This window comes from Macrobrachium nipponense, chromosome 36, assembly GCF_015104395.2.
Source record: "Macrobrachium nipponense isolate FS-2020 chromosome 36, ASM1510439v2, whole genome shotgun sequence".
Classification (NCBI taxonomy): domain Eukaryota; kingdom Metazoa; phylum Arthropoda; class Malacostraca; order Decapoda; family Palaemonidae; genus Macrobrachium; species Macrobrachium nipponense.
The window spans coordinates 46,931,431-46,947,565 of NC_087220.1; the positions used below are offsets into that span (position 1 = coordinate 46,931,431).

At 46.8% G+C, this 16,135-nt stretch overlaps 2 protein-coding genes across 3 annotated transcripts in view; one reads left to right on the forward strand and one right to left on the reverse strand.

Moving 5' to 3' along the window:
- LOC135203598 (uncharacterized) overlaps positions 1–13,487 on the reverse strand; it is a 25,788-nt gene extending 12,301 nt beyond the window's left edge. The window contains exons 1-5 of one of the 2 annotated variants that reach the window (XM_064233396.1): positions 13,340–13,487; positions 11,574–11,708; positions 10,376–10,568; positions 2,083–2,196; positions 1,760–1,835 (exon numbers count right to left, since the gene is read on the reverse strand). In XM_064233396.1, coding sequence (XP_064089466.1) covers positions 1,760–1,835; positions 2,083–2,196; positions 10,376–10,568; positions 11,574–11,707 — 517 coding nt within the window. In that variant the 5' untranslated portion in view covers position 11,708; positions 13,340–13,487. Of the gene's footprint in view, positions 1–1,759; positions 1,836–2,082; positions 2,197–10,375; positions 10,569–11,573; positions 11,709–13,118; positions 13,144–13,339 lie in introns of those variants that run through there. The other variant, XM_064233397.1, reaches the window with a different exon arrangement.
- LOC135203319 (uncharacterized) overlaps positions 1–16,135 on the forward strand; it is a 319,432-nt gene that overhangs the window by 154,222 nt on the left and 149,075 nt on the right. The gene's annotated exons all lie outside the window — the stretch shown is intronic.

Below are 16,135 nucleotides of genomic sequence, written 5' to 3' on the forward strand. Positions count from 1 at the left end.
CCCAACAACAATATAAGAGCCGAGAGCAATCGTGCCATCGGCCTGAATGCAAGGGCATAAGGAGCAATTCCCTGACTGAGCGGAACTTGAACCAAATAAATATTGATGCAATCAATAATAAGGGATAAAATGAAAAATGCATCTTGCATACGATTCACTTCACAATGAATAAGCGGCTCGGATCGAGCGCATTTGCGCCCTAGGTACCGAGCGCAAGGGTGAAAGGATCAATTCCTTACCTTTATGGATCAAGGTTTCTGGAAACCTTGATCCATAATGAATTGATGCAATCAAAAATATATGAAATGAAAAGACTACTGCGCTTGCGATTTCACTTCATACAAATAAAAAAGGGGAAGGATCAATTCCCGGGAATAGCAGAAACATTGATCCCAGTAAACAATGCAACTCAATAAAAAAATGAAAATGAAAAAGAACTGCACTTGCGATTTCACTTCATTCAAAATAAAAGGGAAGGATCAATTTCCGGGTAAGCTCGGAAACTGATCCAAAATGAGTTATTGCTACAATCAAAATAATATATGAAAATGAAAAAGAATACTGTACTTGCGATTCCACTTCCATACTAAATAAGTTTCCGTGCCGAGCGCATTCGTTCGGCAACGGGCATACAGGTCAAAAAAATATAAATGAAAAGAGCACTTACTTACGATTTTCATCTACTACACATTTCCAACCCAATCTACGCTCGGAGCGAGTGCTCCCCGCCCTCCCCCCCGCACCGAGCATACACAATACGAGATCATTTTCTGGCAAAATGAATTCCGCACTTCGCCCTTCAGTCCCGGCACTACGGGTAATCGGAGGCGTGGTGACACCAAGATTCCTTAATCACAAAAGAATTCAATGAAATGATTGTACTTACAATTCAGTTTCACTAGATAATTAGAAAAAGAAAAATACAATCATGCGAAAGCAAACGACGATGAAGCGGGCAGAGAGCGATGATACACGTCCACACGCCAGCAGGCCGAAAGCAAAAGTGGTTTGTTTACCTCCCAGTCGCGCGCGCGCGCCTGTCGGACAAGCAGTTAACTACCGAACCCCTTGTTCGAAAGCTTACGACCTATCCAGCTGCCGCTAGTACCTTCCTATTGTAAAAGGACCGAAGGTTTGTATGCCGTGTCGGAACAAATATGACTTACATGATACAAGAATCATTTTAAAAAGTTTTGAAAATAAACGATTGTGTTTCAGTGTATGAAAGGAAAACTTATTGGAAAAATGCAAATGGATGTCACAATAAAAGATGCTGTGCCATCTGTTTGAAGATGAAAATTAATCAATTCTAATTTACATATTATTAAACATTAAAATGACAATTTTTTTTATCCATTTGTATATTTCATCACTAACAAACCCTCGGTTTTGACATTAAGATAAAAACTTCTAGCCCCAGATGGAAACCGGTTAAGTTAACAAAATTGTGTATGCATGGGACTATTGGCACCTGTGCTAGGTCATGAGTTATGTGGGACCACCCACATATTCCTCGGCAACCTGTGACCACATCAGTTTCTCTTTTACCACCTTTAAGAGTGGACTCACTGCTGTTACATATGTATTTTGAATTTTAAATGAAATGGAAAAGCTACATAGAAGAAAATCATCTATCATCGGCCACACAGAGTAAGATTCTGGTTGCTAAATTGCACACATCAGTCCAAACCCTCAGTGTTCATTCAGTGCCAGAGAAAACTAAACTAACTGTTTAATTCTGCCTTACAGCAATACTTACCAACAACTGTCTGTAGACTGACATTGTCTATTTGAGTCACTTGTATATTCTTAGGATTAAGAACCAAATTGTGTACCTGAAAAAGGGAAAGATAAACTAGCTGTTAGTGTATAATAAACAAAAAATAATAAGATATAACTTTTAGTGTACAATAATCACACTAAAAGCGCCTGCATAAAGTGACTATGAGATGTCTACAAAACTGTCTTAGCATTTCAGCTAAGCTATCAGACAAGGTTAAATAAAAAAAAAAAAATTTTCATGAATATACAGTCAGCAAGTGCCAGATATAATCACATGGAATAAACAAAGGCAGTCTTTACTTGGTCACTGGTCCACTGGGTACTCCTCAACTTTGTGATAGCTTTCTGAGACAAAAGGCCTCGCAACTCTCCCCACTCTCTTCTGCTAATGAGCTCTGACGAGGTGCACACTGCCTGTGAAAAATAACACCACTAATAGTATGGGAGAAATAATGACATAAGCTCTATACACTACTTTTACTTAACATATATATTTGTGCTAGACGTAGTATACTATAGGCAGCTAATGGCCTAACCAAAATACTACCAGTCTTCTGAAATGATACAAATAGCATGATATTCTTAAATTTTTTAAAATTGAGAATGGTTACACTGCTGCTAAATATATGTACCAGTAGTGATCTTTTCACATCCCAGAATATAATATTATAATATAAGTATATAATATAACTCCAAGATCATTTACCCTATGTAAATGGAGCAGGACCAGTGTGATGGTTTATGAGTAAGCATTCACACTGGTCCTACAGAGCCTTGCTTGAAAACAATAAGGGACCTGAAGTCATGAAATGCACAATATTTGGCACAGATTTAGTCTACTGTTGGAATGCCTTCTAAATGACAGCTTCACTAAATTCCACTTCTGTACTGTACTTATAAATCCCACTTGATTCTATAGAAAAATCATTGTGCTCCAGCCCAATGATGTTTCTAACTGATAAAAACTGGAGTTGTTTTTGCAAGCTCTAACACCAAAAAAACTGTTTTGATAACAAAGTTCGTAACTCATTTAGTTTTACCAAAATGACAATTTGTCGAAAATTGCATTTTTCCTAACTATACAAACCTGAGGTCCTTTAACAATAGGAAGTAGCTAGCGGCAGCTGGAACGGTCGTAAGCTTCGAACAAGGGGAGAACGGTAGTTAACTGCTTGTCCGATCGTCGCGCGACTGGGAGGTAAACAAATCACTTTTGCTTTTGGCCCATGCAAAATACGCAGAGTGAGGAGGTGGCATGAGGAGGGACTTTATGTTAAAGGACTCAGGTTTTGTATAGTTAGGAAAAATGCAATTTTCGACAAATTGTCATTTGTTCCGATACGTAATACAAACCCTCGGTCCTTTAACAATAGGAAGACTCACTTCTTGGTGGGAGGAATCTGAGTCTTTTTGATGAACAGACTGGTGTTCGTCCATCCCTGGAATGCCTCCCTGGTCGTAAGAGCGAGGGAGGGATCCAAGCCTCTGTCCGATTGATCGGGGTGTGCACCGCAGGATCAATGGTCAGACCTCTGGGCTGAGTACTAAGAGAGAGGCAAGCGTATCTCTTCGTACCAGCATTGTAAGAACTTTTTCCTTTACATGAGCAAATGTAAAGTAATGGGTTTGTCTCATGTTGGCATCCACTTCTCCCCCTTGTTGGAGAAAGTGGTGGATATTTACTCCTATCTCTAGTTAAAGAGATAGGATGGAGCTCTGTTGAATGCTTACCTGCATCTGACTCCTTTCCAGCAGGTAACGACCGTATCTGCCCACAGGTAGAGGTAGAAAAAAGATGGTGAAGAGAAGCCAGTCACTCTCTCATTCACGCATTCATTCTCCCAGTCATACCAGGAATCGATGCTGTTCTGCCTGCTCGGGTGCTGGTAAGCTTATTAAACAACGTGTTGAGCAGCCACCACCACAGGTCCCAAGGAAAAAAAGTATCCAAGGACTTGTGGGCAATATCCCGAAGGTAGAAGGACGTGAAGGTGGTCTGGTTGGCCCAGACACCTGCCTTCAGGACCTGCGCCACGGAGAAGTTCTTACGGAAACGCTAAGGAGGGTCCGATACCTCTGACTTCGTGGGCTCTCGGACGGAGCGTACGGATGTCGTCGCTACCATCAGCTTCGTACGCTCTCCTGATCACCTCACGCAGCCAGAAAGAAAGCGTGTTCTTGGAGACTTCTTTCTTGGTGACCCCAGTGCTTAACGAAGAGGCGTCGACACTCAGGCCTGAGATGTCGAGTTTCTCTTCAGATAGCGCCGTAGCGCCCTCACAGGACAAAGCAGCATCTCATCGCATCGTTATCGGTGAAGTCCAGGAGGGAGGGATCGTGAAAGACTCGAACCTGTCGTCAGGGATCGACGGATTCTGAGTCTTAGCTACGAAGTTCGGGAGGGACGAAATCGAGCGTCACAGATCCCCAGCCTCTGGTATGTTTAACATCATAAGAAAGGCCATGTAGTTCCCCTACTCTCTTCGCCGATGCCAGGGCCAGCAAGAAGAGGGTCTTGAGGGTCAGATCCCTGTCTGACGACTCTCGGAGTGGCTCGAAGGGTCTTCGAGTCAAATCCTAAGTACGAGAGTCACATCCCACGCAGGGGGCTGAGTTCCCGGGTGGGCAAGACCTTTCGAAGCTCCTCATTAGCAAGGATATCTCGAACGAATTCGAGATGTCCAGTCCCCTCAGTTTTAGGACGAGAGCCAGGCGGCTCTATATCCCTTAACTGTGGGTACTGAGAGGAGCTTCTCTCGGCGAAGAAACACGAGGAAATCCGCTACCTGCTGGAAGAAGTGGCTCTGAGAGGAGACAGACCCTGTCTTACGACCAAACAACAGAAGACGGCCCACTTCCCCTGGTACACAGCTGCAGAGGACTGTCTGACGTGTCCAGCCATCTCTGTTGCTGCGCTACGAGAAAAGCCTCTCGTTCGCAAGAGATGGTGGATAACAGCCAGCCGTGAAGTTGAAGGGACTGGACTGCGTGGTGGTACCGTTCTACGTGTGGCTGGGCTAGGAGGTTGTGCCAGGTGGGTAGTTCTCTCGGTGCGTCCGCAAGAAGAGCCAGCAGGTCCGGATACCAAACGGCTTGAGGTCGTTTGGGAGCCACCAGGATCATTCTGAGATTGGGAGTGACCAGCGCTCGACTGAATCACTTTCCGAATCAGACAGAAGGGAGGAAAGGCGTAAGCGAAGAGGTTGTCCCAGGGGTGTTGGAGAGCGTCCTCTGCAGCTTGCCCATGGGTGCCGGCACAGCTCTGAAAAGGAAAAACCTGAAGTTTTCTGTTGTGCCGGGTGGCGAACAGGTCTACGACCGGTCGCCCCACAGGTTGAAGAGCCTTTCCGCCACATCTTGGTGTAGAGACCATTCGGTCCTTATCACCTGATCCCGACGGCTGAGCTTGTCTGCTACTACATTCCTCTTGCCTGGAATGTAGCGTGCTGACAGCTCTATCGAGTGAGCCTGTGGCCCACTCGTGCACCTGCACTGTCAACTGATGGAGCGGAAGAGACACTAGCCCCCCCCTGCTTGTTGACATATGCCACTACTGTGGTGTTGTCGCACATCAACCACCACTGAGTGTCCCACCAAGCGGTCCCGAAACTCTTGGAGAGCGTTGAACGCCGCCTTGAGTTCCAGGACATTGATGTGAAGGTGCTTTTCGTGATGGTCCCACACACCTGCAGTCAGCAACTCCTCCAGGTGTGCGCCCCATCCCTCGGTCGATGCGTCTGAGAACAGAAGCATCTCCGGGGGGGGAGTGCGTTATAGGCACTCCTCTTAAGAGGTTCTTGTCGTCGAGCCACCAGGCTAGGTCCTGCTCACCTTGTCCGTGATAGCCACGGGAAAGTAAGGAGGATCCCTGGCCTGAGACCAACTCTCCCTTAGCCTCCACTGGAGAGACCGTAGGTGAAGACGCCCGTGAGGGACTAACTTCTCGAGTGACGACAGATGGCCGATCACGACTTGCCATTGCTGTGCTGCCTGTTCCTGCCGCGACAGGAACCGGCCGGCTGCCTCCCTGAATTTGCTGATACGCAAGTCTGCGGGAAAGACTTGCCCTGCTACCGTATCTATCAGCATACCCAGGTACTTCATTTCTTCTGCTTGGGTCGAGATCGGACTCTCGTAGTTTATCACGATCCCAGATCGTGACAAAACTTGAGGAGTCGATCTCTGTCCTGTAGCAACTGCGAGCGGGAGCTCGCCAGGACCAGCCAATCGTCGATACCTCAGAAGACGTATCCCGTTCGAATGGGCCCAAGCGACACCAGAGTGAACACTCGCGTGAACAGCTGTGGGGCGGTTGAGAGACCGAAACAAAGTGCCCTGAATTGGTACACCGTCCCGTCGAAGATGAAGCGGAGGTACTTTCTGGAGGACTGATGGATGGGTATTTGAAAATACGCGTCCTTCAGGTCCACTGAAAGCATGAAAATCGTTCCCCCCCTGATCGAGTCGAGCACTGACGTGCCGACTCCATCGTGAACCGCGTCGTGCGAACGAAGCGGTTCAGGGGAGAGAGGTCTATCACCGGGCGCCAGCCCCCCGATGCCTTCTCCACTAGGAAGAGGCGGCTGTGAAAAGCCCGGTGACTGGTCCTCCACGATTTCTACAGCTCGTTTCGCCAGCATGGTCTTGATCTCCTGTCGAAGAGCGTTGTCCTTTGCTGATCCCCGGACATAGGTCTGTAGATGGACCGGTTTGGAGATGAGGGGGGGCCGAGACTCGAAGGGTAGTAGATATCCCTCCCGAAGGACGTCTACTATCCAGTTCTCGGCGCCGTAGCGCTGCCAAGTCGCCCAATGGCTCGCCAGGCACCCCCCCCACTTCCGGCAGCAGGTGAGGGGGAACGCCGTCCCTAGCGTTTCCCTCCTCGTTTCGACTTCTTTCCAGCACCTCCTCGGGGAAAGGAGGGCTGGGAGGAGGGCTGGTTGCGGCCTCCTCTCGCAGAAGTCGAAACAACTGGAGTCTTCACACGGGGTTTGGACGGTGCAACCGTCTTCGCCGCCGTGGAAGCGCTAGCCAAGCTCTTTGGTTTGGCCGCAGTTACTCGAGATTGCCCAGAAACCTTCGAGACTGCCTGGTGGACTAAGCGGTCACTCTCGTCAGTGCGCCGCCGTTCCACCGCAGCGTCCACCATCTCTCCAGGAAAGAGAGCTGGGGAACTCCTAAGAGGTCCATTTCGTAGCCCGAGTGCCGCCTCACGCCCAGCCCCCTTGGTCACTCGGGTTAAGGACTGCGTCCCTACGTCGAAGAACCAAGTTGGCCCACAGGTTAGCAGTCTGATGGCGAGGTAAGAGATTGCTCTTCCTCCAGACTGGCACAGTCTCCTAAAAGAAGCGTCGTCTTCGAGAGCAGAACTCCCAGAGCCGGCCGCTACTTTGGATATTGTGAGGACCACAAATCCAACCAGGAAACTGCCTGGAATGCTGCCATAGCGGTAGAATTCCAGGGCAAGTGCCTCCTGCTGCGAGAACCATAGGTTCTCCGACAGGAGCTGCTGCAGGGACACACCTGGAGTCAGCCTCGCTAACTCCGGGTTAACCTGTTTCGGCAGTATCGGGTCTTCCGATGGCACGTAGAATCGCCTCTGCCGCTGTAGAGGAGGAGGAAGCAGCTTAGAGGACGTCCGGATTTTAGCGAGTCCTCCCGTCCTGAGACGAGATTCTCCACCTGATCCAGGACTGAGTCCGCAAGCTCTGATCGTGGCAACCCCCATCGTCATTTTGGGCTCCCTCTTGGGACCCCAAAATGACTCGAGCCGGACGTGGGCTCTGCTGGTGGTAGCGGCGATCCTTCCGCGAGGTCATTATGCAGACGCATCAGCTTAATGACCTCTGCGAAATTCCTCTGTATCTCGGGCGTCACAGCGTCTTGTGGAGTAGGACCGTCCAGTCCCTCCAGCAAGAGCATATCCCTCGATACTCCTCCTTCAGAAGGAGGAACAGCGACAGACCCCTGACGGTCGCCTCCAACTACTTGCGCGTACGTCCTGGTCGGTCCTAAGACCGTGCCTGAGCCGTACGGCGTCATAGCCGGGTCACGAGCGGCGCACCTCTCGTGATCGCTCCTTGGTACCCTCGCTCGTCCCGGTATAGCCCGAGGAGGTTGAAGGTACGGGAGAGGCAGACCTGACGCTCCCCCCTCGCTCGCTGGCAGGACCAGCGTGCGTGGAGGGCTGCTGCTGATCGTCAACCCGCGGTGACGGTCGAGCAGTAGGCCTAGCGTCGCCGCTCGCCTGGGGCGATTGGCTCGGCTGAGAACGTCGAGACCGATCTCTAGCGTCAGGCGAGCTGCCGCTGGTCACCGTCTCCGCCCGGTCCCATCGGGAGCGGCGGACGGGTGACCTGCTAGGCTCCGTTTCGCGTCGAGACCGGCCAGCCACGTCCCTCTCGGCGCGTTTCAAACCACTGGTACCAGCCGTGGCTGGTACCGGCGGCCGTGGGGACTCCTTCCTCGCCTCAACCCATGGCCGGTCAGCGACCGTCACGTCAACCCGAGCAGCCAGTTGGTCGCTGCGAGAGCGTCCACTGGCCTGGCGAGAGTCGTGTGCACGAACTCTCGCCAGTCTTCTGCTCCGCGCCGCTGTCTTGACGGCGAGCGAGCTCGGACGTCAAACTTTGGCTGGACGGTCCTCTTTGGAAGAGCGTCCACTCGGTGCTTCTCGCGAACGAGAAGCGGCCGAGACGGAACCTGGTTTAGCGGCAGAACCGCTAGCACCAGGTGAGGACGCACCAGCCGAGGCTGATGCACTTCCTGTGGTCCCCGTCGACTTCTTCTTTGCAGAAGAAGCGACGGGCCCTGTACCCGAAGGAACAGGAGGACCAGCAGAAGAGCTCCCCAACTCGCCTGAGCGAGCCGGGCCCTTAGAAGATCCCGAAGGAGTCTTCTTAGGGGGGAGGAGGCAGCCTTCTTCTTCTTCGGCTGTTTAGCCTTAGAAGTCGAAGGGGAAGGAGAGGCAGCAGACGACGAAGAAGACGATGAAGACGACGACGACACTTCTTCTCTTCCTCTTCTTCTTCGCCAGGCTCCGCAGACAGACGTCAGGTCTTCCATCCAGGAGGGAGCCGGGGCAGTTGCCGAAGCAACAGGGCCCGACTGCACCTGTCCGGAAAGACCTGAGACTGTTGACAGCAGAACACCAGCAGCAGGAACAACAGGAACAGGTCCGGGAACAGCAGGAACGGCAGGAACATCTGAAATGGAATGTGCAGGCCTATCTGAAAAGGAAAGAGTAGCTGGAACGGCAACAGGTACGGCAGGCACGGCAGGTACCACGGGAGAGCCAGGCGTCCTGTCGACAGTCACCGTCATCCGTGGCACTGGCGGCACAGGTCCAGGGGGGTACTCTTAGGGCAGCGGAAGTCCGGGGTCGGCAAAGGAAAAAATCCAGGTGGTGGTGGCATCGTCCTCTTTGGAACGGCGGCAATGGGTTTTTGTACTGCCACCGTGGGTGTCACCGACATTATATGGGGCGATATACCAGATGTGGTGGCATCTCATACGCTGGTGTCGTTAATGTGGTAGTAGTGGTGGTCACCGCACCATGAGTGACCACCGCCGACCCCGCCAACCGCTGAAGCAACCCCTGGATGCTGGGCACTCCCTGCAGTCCCAGCGACTCCCACACCTGTCCCAAGTCGTCCTTCGCTGATGGCACACCTGCGGAAGCAACAGTCGGGTTAATTGGAGGGGCTTCCCCGCGCCTGGGGGGCGAAACACCCCCCCCAGAGCGGACGGAAGATCCCGAGTACAGCTGTACGTCCGGGTAGCGGGCGCCCTCCTCCACACTCGACGGATCGAGAGAGGAAAAGGACTCCGCTACCCCCCCCGCAGGGGAAGGCGCGAAACGTGGGGGCTGGCCGGGAGGCAGGAAAGAGGACGAAGTGTCCGTCACCAAAGGAGTCACTGGACTTTCCGATGACTTCTTGGCCGGCCTAAGTCTCTTCCTGCCCTCGTACAGCACCCACTGCGCCTCGGACCAATTCATACAAACCACACATGGTTCGTTGCGGGAGCACTCTCGCCCCCGACAACGAGTACAAACCTCGTGGGGGTCCACCTCAACGAATGACCTGAACCCTCCACATTTACGCCCCTCCAGCCCGGGACACACTCTACGGGCGACGGTGGCGGACTGGAGGCGGGTGATATTTCCATTTCTTCCAATTCACTCATTGCAAGAATAATAGAATTGAGAAAAAGTACTTACAATCACTCCTGATATACAGAAAGAGAAACAAATACTCAAAGTTGAAGCAAACGACAAAGCGGGCAGAGCGATGGCGAACACGTCCTTCCCACACACGGCCGAAAGCAAAAGTGATTTGTTTACCTCCCAGTCGCGCGGCGCGCGACGATCGGACAAGCAGTTAACTACCGTTCTCCCCTTGTTCGAAGCTTACGACCGTTCCAGCTGCCGCTAGCTACTTCCTATTGTTAAAGGACCGAGGGTTTGTATTACGTATCGGAACAAACACAAGTTGAAATGCTTGAGAAAATAGATTATGAAGTGAAAGTCTAATATAAAAGTCTAATATTACACCAAAAATTTGACGAATCAAAATATCTACTGTTCAGTTACCTGTTTTACTCCATATTTGAAGTCTTCAATGGAAAAATTAGGATCCCATTCTCTTTTCAGTGTGGCTATTTCTACCTGGTTGTGTAACCACTTAAATGGATTTGGGATGGATATAACACGCATTCGCGTTGGCTCTGGAGTTCGCTCAGAGCTCTGTTTAGCAGCAGAGGTGTGTAAATCACAGATGCAAGATCTGGAATAACAAATAAAATTTTTTGGTAAAGTATTACTAGTTCAGTGCTATACATGCCTACAGAAAGAACATATACATTTAGACAATTATTTTCACAAAATTTGTTTCTATACTAACACAACATTTCATAAAACAAAACCAAGTTGATACATTAGGAGATGCCTTGTAGAGGCAGAAGTACTAGGCTGAGGGATTTGTGGAGTCGGATGGCCTATTCCTTACTACATAATATAATAAATTGACAAATTTCTCGCTTGACACCAGATCATTTCTACAAAAAGCTCATTGTCTATTCAAAAAACAATGATCACCAAAATTATATTAGTATGTCACTCAAAACTGAAGACAAAAAGGATGATAAATCCTAAAACAAAAAACACAGCAAACAAAAAAGCTATAGTGGACCCCTGCCTCTTTGCGGTTCTACATTCACGGCATCACTTACTTGCGGATTTTTCTGTGGAACGTATATACACATTATTTGGAGAAAATTAGCCTATTTGCAGTATTTATTTTTCTAGAGAAATATTTAGTAACTATTGTATTTTCATATATTTTTGTGACTAGCGCATTTTTTGTGATAAAGCTATCAAAATACTCAGGTATAAGCAGTTTTAGAAGGATTTTTTTGGTGTACGAACTATCAAAATAGGCGGCAGTTATAAGTGTTTTTATAGGGGAATCAAGTATTCAAGGATTTTAGCTATTCCCGGGGGCTTGTGGTAAACATCCCCCAAGAATACTGGGGGTCGACAGTATACCTATCATGAAAAAACATAAAAAAACAATGATAATCACTTCCAGTTAACTCAAATTAAACAATTAGCTTACTACTTGGCAGACAATATGATAATAGGTCACAAACTTGAACAAGGTATATAATGAACAAACTTTCAACTACAGACTGTACTATATACAATGACACTCACAGAGATCATAGCCAAAATGTCACTCTTCTTCGATGAAACAGTATACTATACTACTGTTTTCTTAAATTACACTTACCTCCGGTGTGGCGCTTGCTGTTGTGTAATGAAGGCACTAGCACCTGCAGCAGTTTCTGCTAAGGCAGTAAATGCTCTAGTATGCAACACATGATTGCATCCATATAAGCATATTTTGTGTGCTGTTCGTAGCATTCTGAAATTAAGTGACATATTGCTATTACACTGCTTCATGAATACAGTACAGTAATCAATATTGCCAACAGAAGTTATCAAAAAAATTTTTAGTAGGGTAAAAAACCGCATGGTACAGGGGTGGACCATGTACGATCAGCGTGAACAACCCCAAAATAAGTACACTATAACGCGTCCTGACATCGGAGATGGGCATCAGTCGCGACTTCTTGTTGGTGAGAAACGGAGCTAAAGACCTCTACTCCAGTGTCAGGCCGCGTTATAATGTACTTTTTTTGGGGTTGTACACATTGATCGTACATGGTCCGCCCCTGTACCATGCGGTTTTTTACCCTATACAAACTTTCTCTTCATAAGGATAAAACAAATTTACCTCTATAGTATATTCTGTTGTTAATGTTTTTCCAATTACATTATGTAACCAGATATCTAAAGATTGTAATAAAATAAAATTAGGCTAATGTCCTCTCTCCTATAGTCAGTGTCAATGATAACAGAATTCAGTCCTTGCAATGAGAAATATCGATCGAATACATATGAATGATGACAAATGAGATTTGATTTATATACTAGATTTTTGGCATTATGCCAAGCATTGGGGCAATTAAGGTCATTCAGCGCTCAAACGGAAATTGACGGTAAAAGGTTTGGAAGGTGTTACAGGAGGAAAACCTCGCAGTTGCACTGTGAAACAATTGTTAAGTAGGTAAGAGAGGGTGGACAGTATGATGGAAGAAAGAAAATATGAAGGGAGATACAGTAAAAGCTTCCTTTGACTCAAATCTTTGCAAAATAGGGGACATTGCCTTACTGGCCTATCTTCAGCCAGCTTAAACTAGGGAGCAACAAGTTGCACAGGGAAATAGGTAGCTAGGCTATGCAGAATTGAAAGAAAGGGGTGGATGTTGGTAATGTTGCCTCCTGGCAAAAACTACCATAGAATAAAAGTCACTCTGTGTGATCTTTGGGGGAGGAGGTCCATGGGGGTCAAGCCCATAGTCAGGTCAGGGAATGGTGCCCTAAGTCAGGTTAGGAAGGCAAGATTTGGTTAGGTCACGGTACGATGCTCTGGGAAAGGTTAGGTTAAGTAGGTCAGGGTACGATCTAGAAAAGGTTAAGTTTATTTAGGTTATAGGTAGGTAGCTAGCTATTACCCTCCCTTAGGGCACCGTGCCCAGACCTGGCCTGGGGGCTTTGCCTCCCTTGGACAAGTCCCCCTCCAACCAGTAGGAGTACTTTAGGTAGTAGCCCCTAGTACTTTCACTAAAATGCTGATCTAGCTAACCTTGAGAGTCCTAACCTGACCTACCTCAAGGGAACTGAAATATTACATTATTCCCTAACAATATAAGCCTAATTAAATCCAAAATTAGTTAATTTTACTAAATAATGATAAAATACTAAATGTTACGGGAAAATGATCTTCACTCCTCGTTAACCGTTGCCCAAAAAGCTCACGCTCGTCTTACATAATTTTTAACCTTCCGTTACCCACAAACATTAATCATACTTCTAATTTATATAATATTATCACTCTAGTCTCTTTCTTCCTATTTCTAAATCGTAAATGACATGACATGAGCTAAAAGAATGGAGAAAAGTGAAATAAGGAAGGAGAAACCTCATACTGACTTGGGTACTGTTGTTGTTAGGCAAGGAAGTCCACGGGGTCCTGGGGAGGGTAGTTGCCGTCCTCTTTGGGAGAGTGGGGGGGAAGGCAGCGCCGATCTTCTTAAGCTTCAATGAAAATTAGAGAATACCTTTGTAACGGCTCTCTCTTTCTCACTCATACACAGAAGAGAGTGAGAGAAAGTGAGACACAAACATACGCACAGAAAGAGAGAGAGAGAGAGAGAGAGTAGCGAGAGAGAGAGAGAGAGAGAGAGAGAGAGAGAGAGAGAGAGAGAGAGAGAGAGAGAGAGAGAGAGAGAGAGAGAGAGAGAGAAATGATGTCAGTTTCAAGGATGATAACGAGAGCGGATGTATTTAAACCGAAACTTCCTGTTCCGGATGTATATATACTTTATCTTTTAGCTATTACGTTTCCATCGTTAGCTTGCAGCCTTGCACAACGAAAGGAGGTCGAGTCATATTGTGTATCGCGTGCATACATACATACATAAAGACACATAGCATAAATACATATATTGATCACTGCAAAAGTTCACATTAATTGTGAATTTGGCGAGGATCGTTGTCTTTTCTTCTGGCAAACAGCCTCTGGTGGCGTATATATATATATATATATATATATATATATATATATATTATATATATATATGTGTGTGTGTGTGTGTGTGTGTGTGTGTGTGTGTGTGTGTGTGTGTGTGTGTATTATTATGAAAGAGGGGAGTTGGCCCTTTAATATGTGTACTACTTTGGTTACCAGCAATTGCCATTCACAGTATAATCAAAAGGGAAAATTGCTGCATATTCGAGTGATGGCTTATGACCTGCTTCTGTAGCACTTATATGATAATAAGGGTAATACTTCCCATTGCAGGCAGGATTAGTGTATTAGTGTATAAATATCCAAATGGTTCGGGTCGTAGTAATTACCGTTTGTGTTAGAATAGACCCGTCAATACGCACACACACACACATAATTCTGGGAAAAATATTCCTTTGAAAGTAATTATGAAATAAAATCTCGGAGTATCACAAAGTTTATCCAAATACGATTTGATAATTCAAGGGAAAGAAATACTACGTAGTTTATTTTAGAGAACTTCAAACAACTTTATTTGGCTCCTACCTTCATTCTTAATATCTATTTTTTTACTACTATATCCCATTTTAATTAATACAGTAAATACGATTGCAGAGAACGGCCATTCCTTGAATTTATGTACACTAAACAATAAGTCTTAAAACTAAGGGGTACGTTCTGTATATTTATCGTCCATTTCCAAGGGAAAACCACAAAATTAATCAAAGTTAATAATGGATCCCGTCTTGTTAAACAAGTGAACACGATGAGCAATAGTTTGCAACTTTGCTCGCTGGTGGTATCTGGCAGCTATTACCGCGTTGAGTAGTAGTGTTTTCTGTTCATTGTTTTCTGCCATTACAGAATAACACCAATGACGAACAGGATTACTAAATCTAACAGCTATAAAAATGAGTTATTAATAATTTATAACAGAATAACAACTCACATGAAAATTTACCAAATTTGTGACGAGTGGTAAAAATAAACTCTAATATTAACTTTCGGATTTGCAAAGAGCTTCGAATATTAACTGAATGAATTAGCTTGTTTCTAACTGTTCTTCTCTTTTTGAGTTTTTCAGTTATATTTTACATTTTCTTTAGATTAATCAGTCCTTATGTGATTAATCTTCACGTAATGCACTACACACTAACATCTTACGCAATGGTTGTTAATATACATAAATAGTCGAGCTACATTTTTTCGCTCCTGGGAATTAGCGTAGTTTTCGTCCTTAAATATAATCCTCCATAACAGTAGACACCAAATTCTGTATTTCTACTCAAACTGTGTTTCTTTACTCCCTACAAGTATCGCCACTTTCATCCTTTGACTGCTAATTTCCATTCCAGTGAAATATCACCGAATCACAGTACTTTACAATCGCTCATTTTCCATTTATTACCAATTACGAACAATTCAACCGGCGTTGCAGAGACAGTTTCCGCCAACGACCAGTCTTTTTCCCTTTAGTGGCACTGTCTTTGCAGGCTTGAGTTTGGGGCTAGTGTCCTCGTCAAGCAGAATTTCGAATGCGTCCGTATTAACAGCCACGCACTTTTCCCCGTACATGCAAGACGCCATCGGTGTAGCGCACACGAGCAGGCAAACCCACTTATCGGGGACCACAGATTCGTACAGAGGGTGGTCTGAAGGCAGGACGTCCTTGTCTCTCGACAGTTTCTCCCTGTTTATGCAACGATCTTTGTGCTTATTCAGAGTCGCCGTCAATATTTTCACGTAGCGAAGACAGTACACAAGTCGCGACTCGTTGTGAGCGGCTTCCTGCGTCGTGTTTTCGGTGCAGTTCGTAGAAGTCCCACCAGCAGCGTCCGTCGTATCGGCGAAAGCGCTCCGCATGGAGTAATAAGTGGTGAGGAGGAGTACCAAGATGAAGAGGACCATTCCTGACAAAAGTGCGGCCCAGAACGACCTCCGAACTTCCACAGTCTCTCTCAAAAAGGAGCCGACTCTCCCGCAGTCTATCTTTTTCATCCTTTAGCGAAGAAGAAGAGTTATCGTCTATTCCTGTTCTCCTGTCACCAATGTCAATTCAGCAGCGTCCAATAGCGGTCTCTGTGTCGATGTGACGGTTGCCACCAGCGTTTCCGTCTATTTATTGACCTTCGTGTGGTAGCATGTATCCCTGGGATACCTCATTACCGGGAAAAAAAATGGTAAACAAGCCATTGTGCAAACAGGAAGTGATGCTTTAT